Source organism: Gastrolobium bilobum, unplaced genomic scaffold, assembly GCF_033153095.1.
Source record: "Gastrolobium bilobum isolate Gb01-03AN ecotype WA unplaced genomic scaffold, APGP_CSIRO_Gbil_v1 utg17977, whole genome shotgun sequence".
Classification (NCBI taxonomy): Eukaryota; Viridiplantae; Streptophyta; class Magnoliopsida; order Fabales; family Fabaceae; genus Gastrolobium; species Gastrolobium bilobum.
Window position 1 is genome coordinate 451,176 of NW_026898207.1, and position 15,785 is coordinate 466,960.

The 15,785-nt window shown below is 35.2% G+C and overlaps 1 protein-coding gene and 2 pseudogenes across 1 annotated transcript; 1 reads left to right on the plus strand and 2 right to left on the minus strand.

The window, feature by feature from the left end:
- Positions 1–9: 9 nt before the first annotated feature.
- Positions 10–6,275, minus strand: LOC133313885 (receptor-like protein 52). Its single transcript, XM_061515299.1, has 3 exons — positions 6,271–6,275; positions 5,960–6,154; positions 10–607 (listed from the first exon to the last, which is right to left on the minus strand). Exons 1-3 carry the CDS (start codon positions 6,273–6,275, stop codon positions 10–12), a joined length of 798 nt encoding a protein of 265 aa, XP_061371283.1.
- Positions 6,276–10,096: 3,821 nt separating this feature from the next.
- Positions 10,097–12,712, minus strand: LOC133313886 (receptor protein-tyrosine kinase CEPR1-like; annotated as a pseudogene).
- LOC133313868 (uncharacterized) lies at positions 12,461–15,529 on the plus strand (annotated as a pseudogene).
- Positions 15,530–15,785: the final 256 nt, after the last annotated feature.

Here is a 15,785-nt window from a genome sequence, read left to right on the forward strand (position 1 = left end):
AAAGAAAGGCTACTCTTTAGAAATCCCAAAGCTACAACTTGATCCAATTTTTCCAGTTAAACCGTTTTGTGATATATCCAATATCTCCAAAGCCACCATTTGTCCAATTGATTCAGGGATTTCCCCAACCAAGTTGCAGTCATACATATAAAACACCTTCAACTTGTTCAGCATTGTCCAGTTAGTAGGCAACCTCAAAGGAAGGAACATCATGTTAAAGGACAAATCCAAGGTTTCAAGATTGGACAAGTTGGCAATCTCAGCAGGGAAAGTACCATCAAATAGACAATCTTGAAGACTAAGTACTCTCAGTTCCTTTAACCTTCCAATACTCACAGGAATGTCACCACTGAAGTTGTTGTAACTAAGACTAAGATACTGCAAACTGGACAAGCGATCAATGTCATTAGGAATCTTACCAACAAAGCAGTTCTGTGAGAGGTCAAGGTACTCCAACTTGGAACAATTGTAGAGAGATGTTGGGAACTCCCCAGCAATGAAATTCAAGTTGAAATCAACATGTGTGAGATTTTTAAGGTCACATATGAAAGGTGGCAATGTTTGAGTGATGTTGTCGTTGACAAGAGCTAGTCCAGTGACTGAGCCACTGGTGCAGTTGATCTCAGGCCAATAGCAGTGAGAGGTGTTTGATGGGTTCCAGTGACTTAGAAATGGTGGGTTTTTAAGTATTGCTTTATTTTGAGTAGGACTTCATGTTCCTTATCATGCAGCTGAGACTGAGAGGCTACATGGTTCAGGATAAGGAAGATTGTCACAAAAGAGTAAATTGGCAATTTAACACTGGAATTGGATAAGATTATCATGTGGGTGTTTGAGTTTTTCTGGGTGTAGTGTGTTTGTTGAAAATTAAGGATTTGATTTGCAAAGGAGGAACAAGAAGACTTGTAGTCTGCACTTGACAATTCTTTACTTGATTTCCACTATACACTTGAAATTCAGGGAAATTTGAATTATTTATTTATTTTCAAAAATTCTATTCTTTTTTAATGTATTTTTAAACTTTTTATCTTTTACAATCTTTTTATGCACTCACTTTTTTTATTGTGTATGGTGCAACCAATTAACGAATTGATTCAAAAAGTATGGAGTTGAATATCATTATAGCCTATTAAGCATGACTCGCGTGTTTGCATATAAGTTTCTTTATTATTTTATGATGGTGGAAATGGTTATCCTTTAAAGGATATAATCTTGTGTCATTTTAGATCATAGCCGTTGACTTCAGTTAATCAACAGTTATAATTTATTGGGTCAAACTTAATGAGTCAAATTTATTATTAATTAATGGCTTTAACGTTTTTACAGTAAATGTAGATAAATTTTAACTCAATTTTCATTATATAATTATGGATAGGGTGTTAACGGGCCGGGCCGAGCTTTAGTCTTAAAAGGTTAAGCCTGTGTTTAAATGTTTCAGTCTAACCAAGCCTGTTACATATTATAAATATAATTATCGGACAGTGACCTGGCTTATTTATAAAAAATAAAAGTCCGATTTAGCCTGTTTAAAAATATATAAGACAACAAAAATTATCCAAACAGAAAATATAATCAACAACACTAGTAATTCAATAAATATTCATAAATTCAATGTATATCCAAACAAAATAATATAGAACAAAATTATTCAAAAAGTCTGTTTAACCAATAAAATGGGGTGAAATAAATTGAGGAGAAAGAGAGGATTATTACAAATTTACAAGTAATATAAAAATATAAAATATAAATAAAAAATAATATATTAGGCCAGCCTGAGAGGCTCTAAGGCCGAGCTTTTGAAATGAGACCTGAGACCTTTTTATTAAACGAGCTTTTGTATAAGTTCAGGCATAGTGCCAACAATTAATTTTAAATATGTAAACTCAGACTTTCACGAGCCGAGCTAAAGGCCCCTCGTTCATTTAGCGTCGATGGGTATTAGTTTCTTCATTTCACTGCATATGAGTCATCGTTCTCGCAAACACAAAAAAATGCAGGTTCACCAATTTTTTTGAAAGAATAAGAAGTTGCACAAAAATTGATGTGAGTATAATATAATAGGATAATCTGCGGTAAAATGAGAAAAAGATTTTCATAAAATAATTACTACTTTTATCTTTAGGAAAAATTCATAAATCTCACTTAATTTATTTTTTTATCACTTATATCTTTATGCTTTTTTCTTATCCTCTGTAACTTTTTTTTTCCATCCAAATTCAGGTTTCATATTATGAGTAATTAAATTAACTTGTCAATTTTACCCTTATTTTATTTTACAGAATAAAGCTCATTTTAAGTCCCTAATAAAAAATACGATGTTCACTTTCGTCTCTTATAAAAAAAATCAACTTTTATTCCCTTTACAAAATTTCAGTTCTTTGAAGATGTGATCTTTCAAAAATTTAATTAAAACCCTTTTTTTAATCGGAAGTGGGAACTGTATTTTTTTGTTAGGGTCGTTATTTGTGGCTCGCTCACATATGCTTCCGCACTGGACATAATGGTTGTGTGTACATGTTTCATCAATATCAATAGGGGATGATGATTTTGAAGAGAGTTTCCAAAAGTGTAGATCAGGAGGAGATGAGTTTGATGAAGATTAACCTGATGCCAAAAGATGGTAAGTTTTTATTTTATCATTTTGCATCATAATTAAGGTTCACTAATCAAGTGTGTGGCCTTTCTCTATATTATCATTTGCGTGGTTCATTCCATGGTTAATTTTTCCAGGAAAATTGAAGGTGAAAATGAGGGTATATCAACTGCTGGTAGTAGAACAGTGAGAGAACGAACCCAGAGTTGTTCAGACAAGCACTGACATTGATATCCTAGATGATGGGTATAGATGGGGTAATCCAAATCCAAGGTAAAAATAAAAACTCACTTTGGGTTTTACTTTTGTCCTACTTTTGGAAAGTTGTTCACGTTTGAAGTGCTAATAACTAGAGCCGGCAAAACGGGCTCGAATCGACGGGCCAACCCGTTCAACCCGCCAAACGGGACAGAGCAGGCTGAGTTTTTCAACCCATCTCAAAAGCGAGGCGGGGCAGGCTCATTTTTTGACGGGTTGATGGCGGGCATAGGCAGGCCGAGGCGGGTTAGTGTAAAATAGGCTCAGGCTGGCGGGCCAACCCGCCAAACGGGGCGGGGCGGGCTGAGCTTTTCAGCCCAATTTCAAAAGCGGGGCAGGGCGGGCTGGTTCATTTTTTGATGGGTTGATGGCGGGGTGAGGCGGGGCGCCCACTTTTCCACCCCTACTAATAACAAATATAGGGGGTGTTTGATAGAAGGTTTTTTTTTTTTTTTTTTTTGTAATTTTTTGGAAATTTGAAGGTAGTAATTTTATTTGGTGGATATATTTACCACCAAAAAAGTTTACCACATTTACAACCAACTTAATTACCGTTGATTTCCGTCAATCTATCGATTATAATTTATTAAGAATTAATAATTAAATAATAAATACGACCCAATAATTTTCAATAAATTATAACCGTTAGATTGACGAAAATCAACGGTTATTAGATTAGTTGTTAAGGTTGTAAACTTTTTTGGTGATAAGTATATCATTCTTCATTTTATTTATCCTCGTTTGTTACGAGAGTTTTAAAATTTTCGAAAATTTATTTTGTGTGTACATTTTTTTGAAAATACCATCCAAAAATATCACCTAAGGGGTGATATTCTTAGATTCTCAAGGAAAATTTTAATACAACCAAACATAGCATCAAGAAAATTAACCCAATATTTTTGAAAATATTTTGACCTATTAAATAATTTATTGGTAACATTTCTGAAAAACTCATTTTTCGATTATATTCCTGAAAATCGTGATTTTCGAGTAAATTTTTTTTTCTACCAAATACCTAGTTTGAGAATCTCATCACGGAATTCCTTGCTCTGATGCTAATAATAATAATATACAATTCTTAACTACTGAAAAGTGGTAAAACAGTATAAGTGCACGATGAATGTTATTTCTTTTTTTTTTTTTTTTTTTGGTAGAGCAAATGTTATTTCTTTATCTATCCTTTTAGGGACATAAGCAGTGGTCTAAGTGCTGTTGTTCTGTCTCAAAGACAGAGATGTCCAACCGGTGGCTGGTATATTTATGTAGGATCTAGGTGCCCTCTCTCGAGTATCTATGAATGAGATACCCTTGAGGGTAGGCTGATCACTGTGCACAATAATAATCGATATGATCAAGGCGTGGGGTGTGTGCACAGTGACAAGCTAAGAGAGAGGGTTAGAGAGTGTGTGTACCTTATTGGTTTAACCCTGTATTTATAGATGGGTTACCTGAAGGAGTGTAATTCTGGGCCTCTCAGGAATATTGGGGACCCAAGTCCAACTGCTTAGCTCTCTGGATATGATTGTCATCAATAGGAGATTCCTTTCCTTTTGTGCTATCCTTTATTGGTCCTTCTAGAATACGGGCCTTTGTCAGGTCCATAACAGTTGCCCCCCAGCCCGGTAGTTTGGTTGTCCAGGCTGCCGGGATGTAATAGCAGTGATCTCTTCATTTTATTTCGCAAGTCTGATTTCTTGTCAAAAGTTGGATGTGTTGCTTTCATAGCAATAATTTTGATTTTTTCCATAAGGAACTTGAGAATGATAGGGCGTTCCCCTATCTTCCAAGATTATTTACCTCGGCTAGAACTCGCAACCTTACCTGTAGGCAAGAGGGTTCAAGTACCTCGACGTTGTTGGCCGGGCTAGAACTCGCAACCTTACCCGTAGGCAAGAGGGTTCAAATACCTCGACGTTGTTGGCCGGGCTAGAACTCGCAACCTTACCCGTAGGCAAGAGGGTTCAAATACCTCGACGTTGTAGGCCGGGCTAAAACTCGCAATCTTGCTCGTTTTGGCAAGACGGGTTCAAATACCTCGACGTTTTGGGCCGGGCTAGAACTCGCAATCTTGCCCTTGGTCAAGACGGGTTCAAATACCCCTGCATTGTTGCGAGGCTAGAACTCTCAATCTCGCCCTGTGGGCGAGACGGGTTCAAATACCTCGTGTCTGTTTCCGTGGCTAGAACACTCAATCCTACCCTTTGGGTAGGACGGGTTCAAATCCGACAGATTTTCTTACGGGGCTAGAACACTCTATCCTGCCCTTTGGGCTGGACGGGTTCAAATACCTCGTGTCTGTTTCCGCGGCTAGAACACTCAATCCTACCCTATGGGTAGGACGGGTTCAATTCCTCCGGATTTCCTTACGGGGCTAGAATGCTCAATCCCGCCCGTTGGGCTGGACGAGTTCAAATACCTCCGGATTGCCTTACAGGGCTAGAACGCTCAATCCTGCCCGTTGGGCTGGATGGGTTCAAATACCCCGGATTTATTGTATCCTGCAGCCTTCGACCACATCGAAACACACAATGTATATTCATGTTCGATTGGCTTCACAATGTATATTTAACTCGGCTTCTTTCATCGCTTTAAGATAGCCATCTGCTCATTATTTTTAACGTGAGGCAACCATCTGAGTTGAGTTGGTAGGAACTGGAGTTCACTTGGCAGAGGAATTCAACATACTGGTGGCCTTGGCCAAACACCAATTTACTGACGAATCAATTTGGTGTTAAACACCCATTACCTCACAAAAAATATCATTAGTTCATATTGGAAATATATAAGTTTTTTTCGGCAAGATATATAGACATTGCATATCTGCAGTTTTTTTTTTAAAAAAAAAAACTGATGGTCATGCTTTATTTTTGCAATAAAAGCAAAAATATCATTTGTATGCATCAGATATTTAATTCCTTCATCGCGCAATTTTAGACAAGTGTCAAGAATGGAAAATTGCAGATGAATAGATATGTAAAGCGAGAAGCATATTATCTGCAATTGTGTATATAAAAAGAGTATGATATAAAAAGAGTAACCTTTCCTGGTTTGATTTTCCTTGAGGATGGTATATCTTGACTCTAATGGTATGCCGAGCTGCTAAATTACTGACAGTCTTTGACAGCCTGGTTGCCGGTGTTCCCTTGCTTGTATGTTATGTATGGTTTGTCCATATCAATAAAAGACATAGACAACCAATCAGTGTAGCAGTTATTTTTAATCAAATAATATGAAACAAAAGGCTTGGAAAACCCAGTAAATGAGTTGTTGTCTATGACAGAGGTAGACTTGTCAACCTTCTGCCTTCAAGTGATTCAACAAGAACAAATGATAATATTCAATATTATAAGAATAAATCATTGAAGATGCCATCTGAAAGGCCATGGACTTCCTTCTTTAGTCTGAGGTTATTACTTCACCTCATGTTATCAGTTGTAAATTGCAAAGGATCTATTAGCTCCTAATCTCTTATAATGATCAAGCCTCATTTTGCATCTCTTACTGAACCAAAGGATTTATCATTTGTGTAGCAGTTGAGTTCAGGAAACTGCACCTCGAGGAAGCTTATTATGCTCCTCGCCGCCACACAACATTGATGATAATAATATGCAGGACCAAATATAGCAAAAATATGAGCACCGGATAGTGTGATTAATATCTTAGTATTTATTTCTTTTATCATTCCCATTGTGAATGCCAAGGTACTAGGCGTCACCAAACATCCTAGTTCTTGATATTTTTCTTTGTTTGACTTATCTTCTCAAACACATATTTTGCTTTATATTATAATTTTTAGAATCATAGAATGACACGTAAGATTGTATGCCATAACAATAAATAAGACAAAGAGAGAGATTATGATAGAGGTAATTCAAACTGTGCAATTTGACTTGCTGTCGAAGTAGTATGTTTGCCAGTCAATGCTCCATCTCTCCTCATGCCAATTGACACCTCCATTCCTCGTCGTGCTGGGCTGACCACAAGCTATACGACCCTTCTTGAAAGTTGTTTGTCAAAGGAAGAAATCATGGCAAGAATTGGACCAGCAGAGGAGCTTGAAGATTGGTGACAAATGGTGACTAGTTACCATGAGACACAGAATGTGCAGCATCACAACCGAAACTCGTCACCAGGTATAAACCCCAATTCTTATCAAGACTAATAAAAAATTTGCACGCTCTAGCCCATGTGCCATGGTGCCTCGTAGGTGCCATCTCGATCTCGGAGAATCTTGTCTTGTATGGCTTCGGGATGCCATTTTGATGTAGTTGTTGGTATTGTGATTGCAGTGCTAAACGTATCCATAACAATCAACTTTCCCAACCTGTTTTTTTGTTCTTTGCTTCATTAGCCCCGATCTCGGCTATGTTCTCAGTCTTAATCTCGATCTCGACCATGATCCCGACAACGGTAGTGGTCATAATTCCGATCTCAACACCATCTCGGCTTCATCATGTTTGTTGAAACAATTACGAACTGTGATCGGCCTCGAACAGTTGATGAGTCTTATTTTTGTACTTTGCGCTCATCGTATTAGGATTTGGATGTGGCGGCGGTTGTTGCGCTTTCACCATTGTTGGGTGGGAATCGAAGTTTACGGTTCCCACAGACGGCGCCAATGTTCTGTCTCAAAGACAGAGATGTCCAACCGGTGGCTGGTATATTTTATGTAGGATCTAGGTGCCCTCTCTCGAGTATCTATGAATGAGATACCCTTGAGGGTAGGCTGATCATTGTGCAGAATAATAATCGATATGATCAAGGCGTGGGGTGTGTGCACAGTGACAAGCTAAGAGAGAGAGTTTAGAGAGTGTGTGTACCTTATTGGTTTAACCCTGTATTTATAGATGGGTTACCTGAAGGAGTGTAATTCTGGGCCTCTCAGGAATATTTGGGGCCCAAGTCCAACTGCTTAGCTGTCTGGATAGGATTGTCATCAATAGGAGATTCCCTTCCTTTTGTGTTGTCCTTTATTTTATTTTTTTTGTAAATAGTGCTATCCTTTATTGGTCCTTCTAGAATACGGGCCTTTGTCAGGTCCATAATAGTTGTGATTTCAACCCATGTGATAAACAAAATATTTAATAAGGATAAAATTGATAAGTTAGTTTAATTATTAATAGGGAATAACATTTATCCTTTCAAAAGATATAAGTTTATATCTTTTTAGATCCTAACCGTTGATTTCCGTCTATCAACGGTTATAATTTATTGGATCAAAATTATTAATTAATTTTGGCCCACTAACTTTGACCAATAGATTATAACCATTGATGGACGGAAATCAACGGTTAGGATCTAAAAGGATATAAGCTTATATCCTTTAAAAGAATAGATGTTTTTCCCTTATTAATAATAGGGTTTAATGAGTATAATGTTGCATAATGTAAGAAAATTTTTCTACACTTACAATAAAGAGGAGAGAGAAAGTGAAATGATGAAAGAGAAAAAAAAATATGTGGATCCCATCTCTTAATTGTGTAGATAGAAAAGTTTTATGGATCATGTAACATTATACTCATACAACCCTTAATAATATTAAAAATGAACTTGGATAAATAAAAAAATACAGAAAAATAATTGGTAAGAAAAAAAATACAGGAATGTATATAATATAAGAGTACACGAGGATCGATTTATGAACTTTTCCCTTTTTTCTTTCTAACAGCATATATATTATGGTATTTTTGCTTGGAAACAGCACGCTCACCTTTGTTGAAAGTAGACCATCGCGTTAACATTCCACCATAAAAGACAATGATGTAGCGTCACTATGGAAAAAGATTTTGTCCAATGCAATTTTATTTTTATTTTTATTTTTAAGGAAAGTGGTTTTTCTTTTCTTTTTTTTAGTGTGACCAATCCGTCAAAGAATCATAAAGAGCACTGAAAGTTTCAATTGGGTTGTTAGCCCAAAATTCCAAATGAGAGTAACTGCCTCGTACCTCACAGTCACACACCAAGATCAAATCAACTCCCCTTATTCACGCCGAGGACTTAGAGCCAAACACTCATGGACAAGGTCTCAACTTTGGATTGAACGTGATTTTTACCCGAATGGTTGCTACAAGGGAACGAATAAATCTTTGGTGCTACTGTTGCACCCTAGATTCAGTGTATCCTACCAATGAGAGCATTACATGTCAACCAAAATTCTCTCTCCTGTGACATGTAATGCTCCCATTGGTGGGAAGCACTGAATCTAGGTGCAACAGTAGCACCAAAGATTTATTCCAAGGGAACAATGCCCCTAAGATGAAATGCATTTTCCTTCCACATTAACTTAATACTTTCCAATTCCTAAGTCTAAAATGAATAAAAATACGAAAAGACATAAAAAGGCTAGTGGCTTTATTTTATTTTTTTTGAAATATTTCAATCGGTTCATTGCTTCGCGACTAGTTCGATTCGAGACGTGTCCAGAATTAAGGCTTTAAACTCCTCCCAAAAGTGATAATGGGGAGGATCGAGTGGTTTCTACATCAACATCAATAACACTTTTATTCCAAACTAGTTAGGGTTGGTGATAGATGAACCCAAATAAAAGATAAATACGAAGAGATTGGAAAAAAAAGAAAATAAAATTTAAGTATATAAATATATATGAGTATCAAGAAATTCTAACCTTAAGCTATTTGGGCTCTAGGTTTTCTAAACTTTTCTCACTCATCGGGTCCAATTGGGCTTTAAGTGAAAGAATATAAACCCGACAATAAACCGGTAATTACTGCGTTAAATAAGCCAAAACTTGTGAAAAATATTATGCCAGCAATGTAAGAAACAATACAATGTGGATATTAGGATTGTTAAGCATATAAACATATTGATTATTTATTGTGCTTTGAAATTTTTAGCATTTTTGGGGTATTTTTAATAAATTATTTTCAGGATTTCAGTCATTTAAGATTGTTGGGTTATCAAGTGAGATTTGCCTATTTAAGGATTGCTAAATATTAAGAAATATATATTTGACTATTAAGTACCTTATATTTGAGAGGACAAGCCTGGAATTCAAGAACGTTATATTTAAATGATCTGATTTTTTTCCACATAAACTCTCAAAAAACTTCAAAATATGACATATAATATTATCTTATTAAAAGACACAAGTATTAATGGACTAAGGACCCAAATGCATTTACATGTTACAAGGTGCTTCTATTTTATGTCATGTTCCATACAGTAATGATATTCTAAATCTGTAATCATGTGGCTGTGTTTCACTGACTCTAACATGATACTTAGCTAGCTGTCATCATCAACATTCAACATGTGCTCCCTTTTAGAATTTCTAAGAGGAGGAACATCATCATAGTGGCCAATATTCCTCTCTCCATAAGCAAATGGTTCTCTACAACTGAGCAATACTTGCAAGACCTCCTTCATTGAAGGTCTACTAGCAGGAAGTGTTGAAGTACACATGACCCCCAATTTGAAAACGTTACATTTCATCCAAGTAACTTGGTTCCGTGACATCATTGTCTAGTAGCTCTTCTATATTGCTTCCTTCATGAATGTGGCGCCAAGCCCACCCTGCAAGAGATGAGTGCTCATCACCATAATTAGCTTGTTTACCAGTTGTCAGTTCCAATAGGATAACTCCAAAGCTGAAGACATCAATCTTTTCACTGACTCGAGTTGTTTGAACATATTCTGCAATGGAAATGTGACAAAACAAATTCAGATTAAACTTATGCCAATGAAAAAATAGATAGATTGAATTTAACTAAGAAATTTATTTGTTAGTAATAGATGGCAAACTTGGAGTAGTGCTAAAACTGTTTCTTTGTGATTGAAAAATTATGGGGTTTGACTCCGTAAAATAACCTATTTGCAAATATGCAAGAATAAGACTGTGTATAAGGATTGTTCTCATCCCACCCTCTCATATCGGGGTTTAAGAAATTGATTTGTTTTTAATATATTTGTTTGTAAGGAAACAAAAATAAGATTGAAATGTCATTCACCTGGAGCCATATAGCCAAATGAACCAATCAGAGTTGACATGGTGGCAAGTTCCCCTGGTTTGATTAACATCCTAGCCAGACCAAAATCAGCAACTTTTGCATTGAATTGAGAATCCAAGAGAATGTTACTTGTTTTCACATCTCTATGAACAACAGGTGGTGAAACATCATGATGCATGTAGCACAAACCTTGGGCAGCTCCAATGGCTATATGCAATCTCCTTGGCCAATCAAGGACAAAATGATGAACTGAACCTGACACAGATGATGGCTTGCTTTTCTTGGGCAGCCACCCATCAAGGCTATGGTTTTCCAAATACTCATAGACAAGGAGCATATAATCATTATTGGAGATACAACACAATAACTTCACAATGTTATTATGACGAATGTTGCACAATATTCTAACTTCAGTATGAAATGAGCTCTCAAGATTCTTGTCTAACCTTTTGTTTTCCCAAATCTTTTTCACAGCAACACGGTACAAAGTACCATAACCACCATTGCCAATAATATTATTTTCTGTCATTTTTGACATTGTTAGATTCAGTGAAATTCAGCCTTTGAAAGGAAATGAGCTTCCATGAGTTATCCCGTGCTTGCTTTCTTCTGCAAAGCCTGAAAATAAACAGTGACGTCAATAAAGCCAATAAGCAGGTCACTACCACCAGTCTTATAATCAAAGCAAGAGACCAAGATGAATCCTTGCTTGGACTTTGAGGGCTTGAACACCAAAGAACAAATGAAGAATGATAATTTTCAACCTATTGGTCAAACGCAAGAGCAAGAACGAGAAAATGCTTATAATTTTAGATATGTGAAAAGTAGTTACTTAGTAATTTGAATGTGTGTCAAAAATTATATTATGTTTTACTTTCAAAATTTGAATAGGTGGTAATTATAACCTTTTTTTTTATTGACTCTTGTAATTTTGAATATTTGTTAAAAATTCATATGATTTTTTAAAATCTCATAAATTCATATTGTCTTTTCAAATCTTATAAATTTTATTAAAATCCTTTAAAATCCAATCTCATGAAATCTTGATTGTAAGAGAAGTTTTTTAAAAAAGTTTTTAAAGTCCCTAAAATTCTAAATAATCTTTTAAAATCTATAAGATTTTTTGTCTCAAAAAAAATGTTTTAAAATCTTAATTCAATACACCTCCTAAAAATCAAATAAATAAATGGATTAAAAATTTTGTATGAAATCATTGCACGTATATTTCTTTAATTTTTGTTGGTAATTTCTAAAAAGAAAAATAGGGGCTAGTTAAAAAATGCACCAGCACGGATTTTTTTATTATGATCCCAGTGTACAATTTTTCGGATGCTCCTTTTCCAATAGAGAAATTTTTTTCTTGTATTTACAGGGACAGGATCCGTTTACAAATTTTTTTGTTTACAAATTATACTATATTCTTCCGGGAGAACATAGTGTATTTTGTAAAAGTTTATATTCTCCCGAAAGAATATAGTGTAATTTATAAACAAAAAAAATTTATAAATATAACCTGTCCCATATTTATATCCCTATCTTCTTTTTAAATTACCACTCATTTCTTTTTTCTTTATTTTTTTTTGGTCAAAGAACACCAAGGCCCAGTGCAACGAATTTTAGGTCTTCACTGCTCCCCCAAACCTTTTTTCTTCTCCCACTCTCTCCACTTTTTTCTCTCTTACAAGAGCTTCAAATATTATCTCGAATTTTAGACCTTTCCACATTGGTACAAGAGTCCCTTACGGCGCATGTTAGCATATTCTAGTCCCAAAGGAAAAGCGCGTGAACTCACGCGTCTGAGGCGTCCTCCTCTTGCAACCGTAGGGGACAAACTCTCTCTTTCTCGTTGTCTCCGCTTCGTTCGTGGCTCAGCTTCCCTTCGATTCACCGACATTCTTGTCCCTTGTTTCGGATCCACCTTCGTTTCGATCAAATCTGTAAGCACAGCCAAGAACTCTCGGTCCCGACATGCATCTGTTTTGAATTAATTGATCTCCTGTTCTGATGATCTGAATGATATTTGATTGTTTTTATTTAATTTTTTTATTGGAAATCGAAACTTTTTTAATTTTGGAAATTACCCTTTTGATAGATTTTAAATGGGGATTTGGGGTAGTAGGAAGTTTTTATTTTTATTTTTATTTTCTTGATAAATGCCAAAATCTGAACAAGGAACCTTTTCGATCTGCTGTATTTAGTGTTATGAATTAATAAATGTAAAAGGTTAGTGTAATCAAGTTCAATTTTCTTTCTTTCTTTCTTTCCTTTTTTTTTTGAATAGATTGAACCAAATCAACGGTATTTGCTACCTATGTGTCGATCGTTGGTTTGGAGTGTTTTTTATTTTTTATTTTTTTTGGTGATTTTATTTACTTATTCATGTTCCAAAAAGAAAGAGATGGTATTTTAGTATTAATTGTGGTCTTAACTATCTCATGCTCAGCTTACTGTGAAACAGAAAATTAGAGGAATTATATATCAGCTTCTTTTAGTTACTTTTCATGGTTATTTTTCTTTTTTAATGAAATTTTGTTGTTTTATTGTTATTTTGGTTCTCAGTATTACTATGATGAGAAGAGATCAAGTGTCTGCGCGTAAGGAGCCGCCATCCTTGGTTGACCTTTGTGTTCAGAAAGTGATTGATAAAATAAGGTACCTTGGAAATGTTGGTTCTGTTGATAATCATCTGCTTGAGCGAATCTTGCCCCATTGCACACTTGACCAGTTGATGCATGTGGAGAAGGCCAGTGAAGTAAGATGGACTTTGTTGCTTTTGTTAACTATGAATGAAGTTAGAACAAGACTAAAATGGTTACCTTATTTGCTTGATGTGCTTTTGCAGGGAAGTGATCTGAGTCCTGTGACTGACAAATTGTGGAAAAAGTTCTTTGAAAAGCAGTTTGGCACAAATTGCACTAATGAAGTTATTCGGAGGATGAGAGAAAAAAAAGTGTCATTTAAATGGATGCAGTTGTATGAGGTAGTTTTTTTTTTTTTTTATTTGTTTGTTGTTTTCATTTTTGTTCTTTCTTTTAGACTCAGTTATATTTTAGATGAAAGGGAAGTATTAAATTTAATCTCTCTTTCTTTCTTTTCCCCCAAAAACAACATCAATTGTTAGTAGTGCTAACTAGGTAACATCCTTACAGGCTGTTAGAATTAAGTACATGTATAATGAATAGTATTAGCTGTTGATTAGTTCTAATTAAGTGATGATTACTGAACATATTATAACTATATTGTATGGACTGATTAGTCACATGGTTTTTCCTCACATCCTCTTCTAATTCTATCCAGGCAAAAGTAAAGGAAATGGCTCAGGCTGAGAACGAAGCACTTGACCGAATCAAGAAACTCTACCAGAAAGAAGATGCAAGTATGCCCCTAGCCTCTTTTTCTTTTTATTATTATTATTTTTTTTTTTGGTGTTTTGGTGGGGGGAGCTTATTTCAGATTTTCTTGCTTTTGATGCTTTGTTTAAGGCGAATGTCTTTTCTTTTACCTTTCTTTATACTTATTTTGTCCTAATAAACATGCTTGTTTTATCCAAAAAAATGATGTAACTATTAATTGCTGATTTGATTTGATGAGCCTTATAGTTAACACCAAATAGCAATGTAGCATTTCTTTCCACCTGCTTAGTTTAAAATAGTTACCAAGTATTGGAACTCTGTAGGAAAACAGAGTAGGCAAGTAAGGATATGCTCCAAAGTTCCACCTTCAAGGAAAAGAAGATTTTGGGCAGGTAAAACTCTGATTTCCTTATGTTTAGTTCACTCTACTACTGCACTTTAGTTATGTACGTTTTAAATTGGATCAAGATTTTGTGAATCTGTTGTAGATAATGGACCTGCATACAATGTATCAAATGTGAAGAGCAACATAATGAAGAAGGCAAAGATAGAATTTCTAAAGAGGTAACCTTTCTTTTCTGATCATTTGATGCTTCCAAGGATCTCAAGTCCTACCAATACTTCAATCTAGTTAAGAAATTGAGCAACCTTCCCCTAGGAGGGGAGGCCATCTTTTTGATTTGATCAATAGGAAACTACTCTTATCCATAAGCTTGCTTACTTCACAGCAATCTTGTTATTAGATTGGAAACATTCTGGTATAATTCTGTGTTATGATCATGCATATTGAAGGTTGTATACTCAACTGTATATTGACTTCAATTTAAAATTTTTTTCTGAATTTCTTTCAGTCATGAGGTCAAAAATCTTGCAGCAATGAAGAACAATTCTATCCAGAGGAGTAGTAGGTACATATAACACCAATTTCGTAGAAACTATTTTATTCACTTTTATCACTACTAAGCATTGGGTTTTGGGTTTATAAGTTTGTATTATATTTAACCCTATTTGTAGTGTTTGTAAATACAGGATCCTAACTGTTAGTTATTGCTTCCAAAAAAAAATAATATATATATATATATATATCTTTCCCTTTTCCCTTCTTGCTCTTTGTTTTCCTCAATAATTCTTTTGCTGTTGCTCCTTGTCCTGCAGTTCATCAAGCATCACGAAGACTGGAAGTATTTCTGGAATTGGTTCAACTTCTAAAGATCCCAAATCTTCAAAAAGGAAATTTTAGAGGCAGACTGTGAAAGATTGGAAACATCAAATGATCAGAAAAGAAAGGTTACCTCTTTAGAAATTCTATCTTTGCCTTCTTCATTATGTTGCTCTTCACATTTGATACATTGTATCCAGGTGCAAAGATAGAATTTCTAAAGAGGTAACCTTTCTTTTCTGATCATTTGATAGATTTGTTTTTTTTTTTTATCAAGGCTATGGTTTTCCAAATACTCATAGACAAGGAGCATAGAATCGTTGTTGGAGATACAGCACAATAACTTCACAATGTTATTATGACGAATGTTGCTCAATATTCTGTTGTAGATAATTTTCATGAACAGCTAAATTAAGTAACTCACCATGGTAGCATAAATTCTCAGGTAGCCTTCC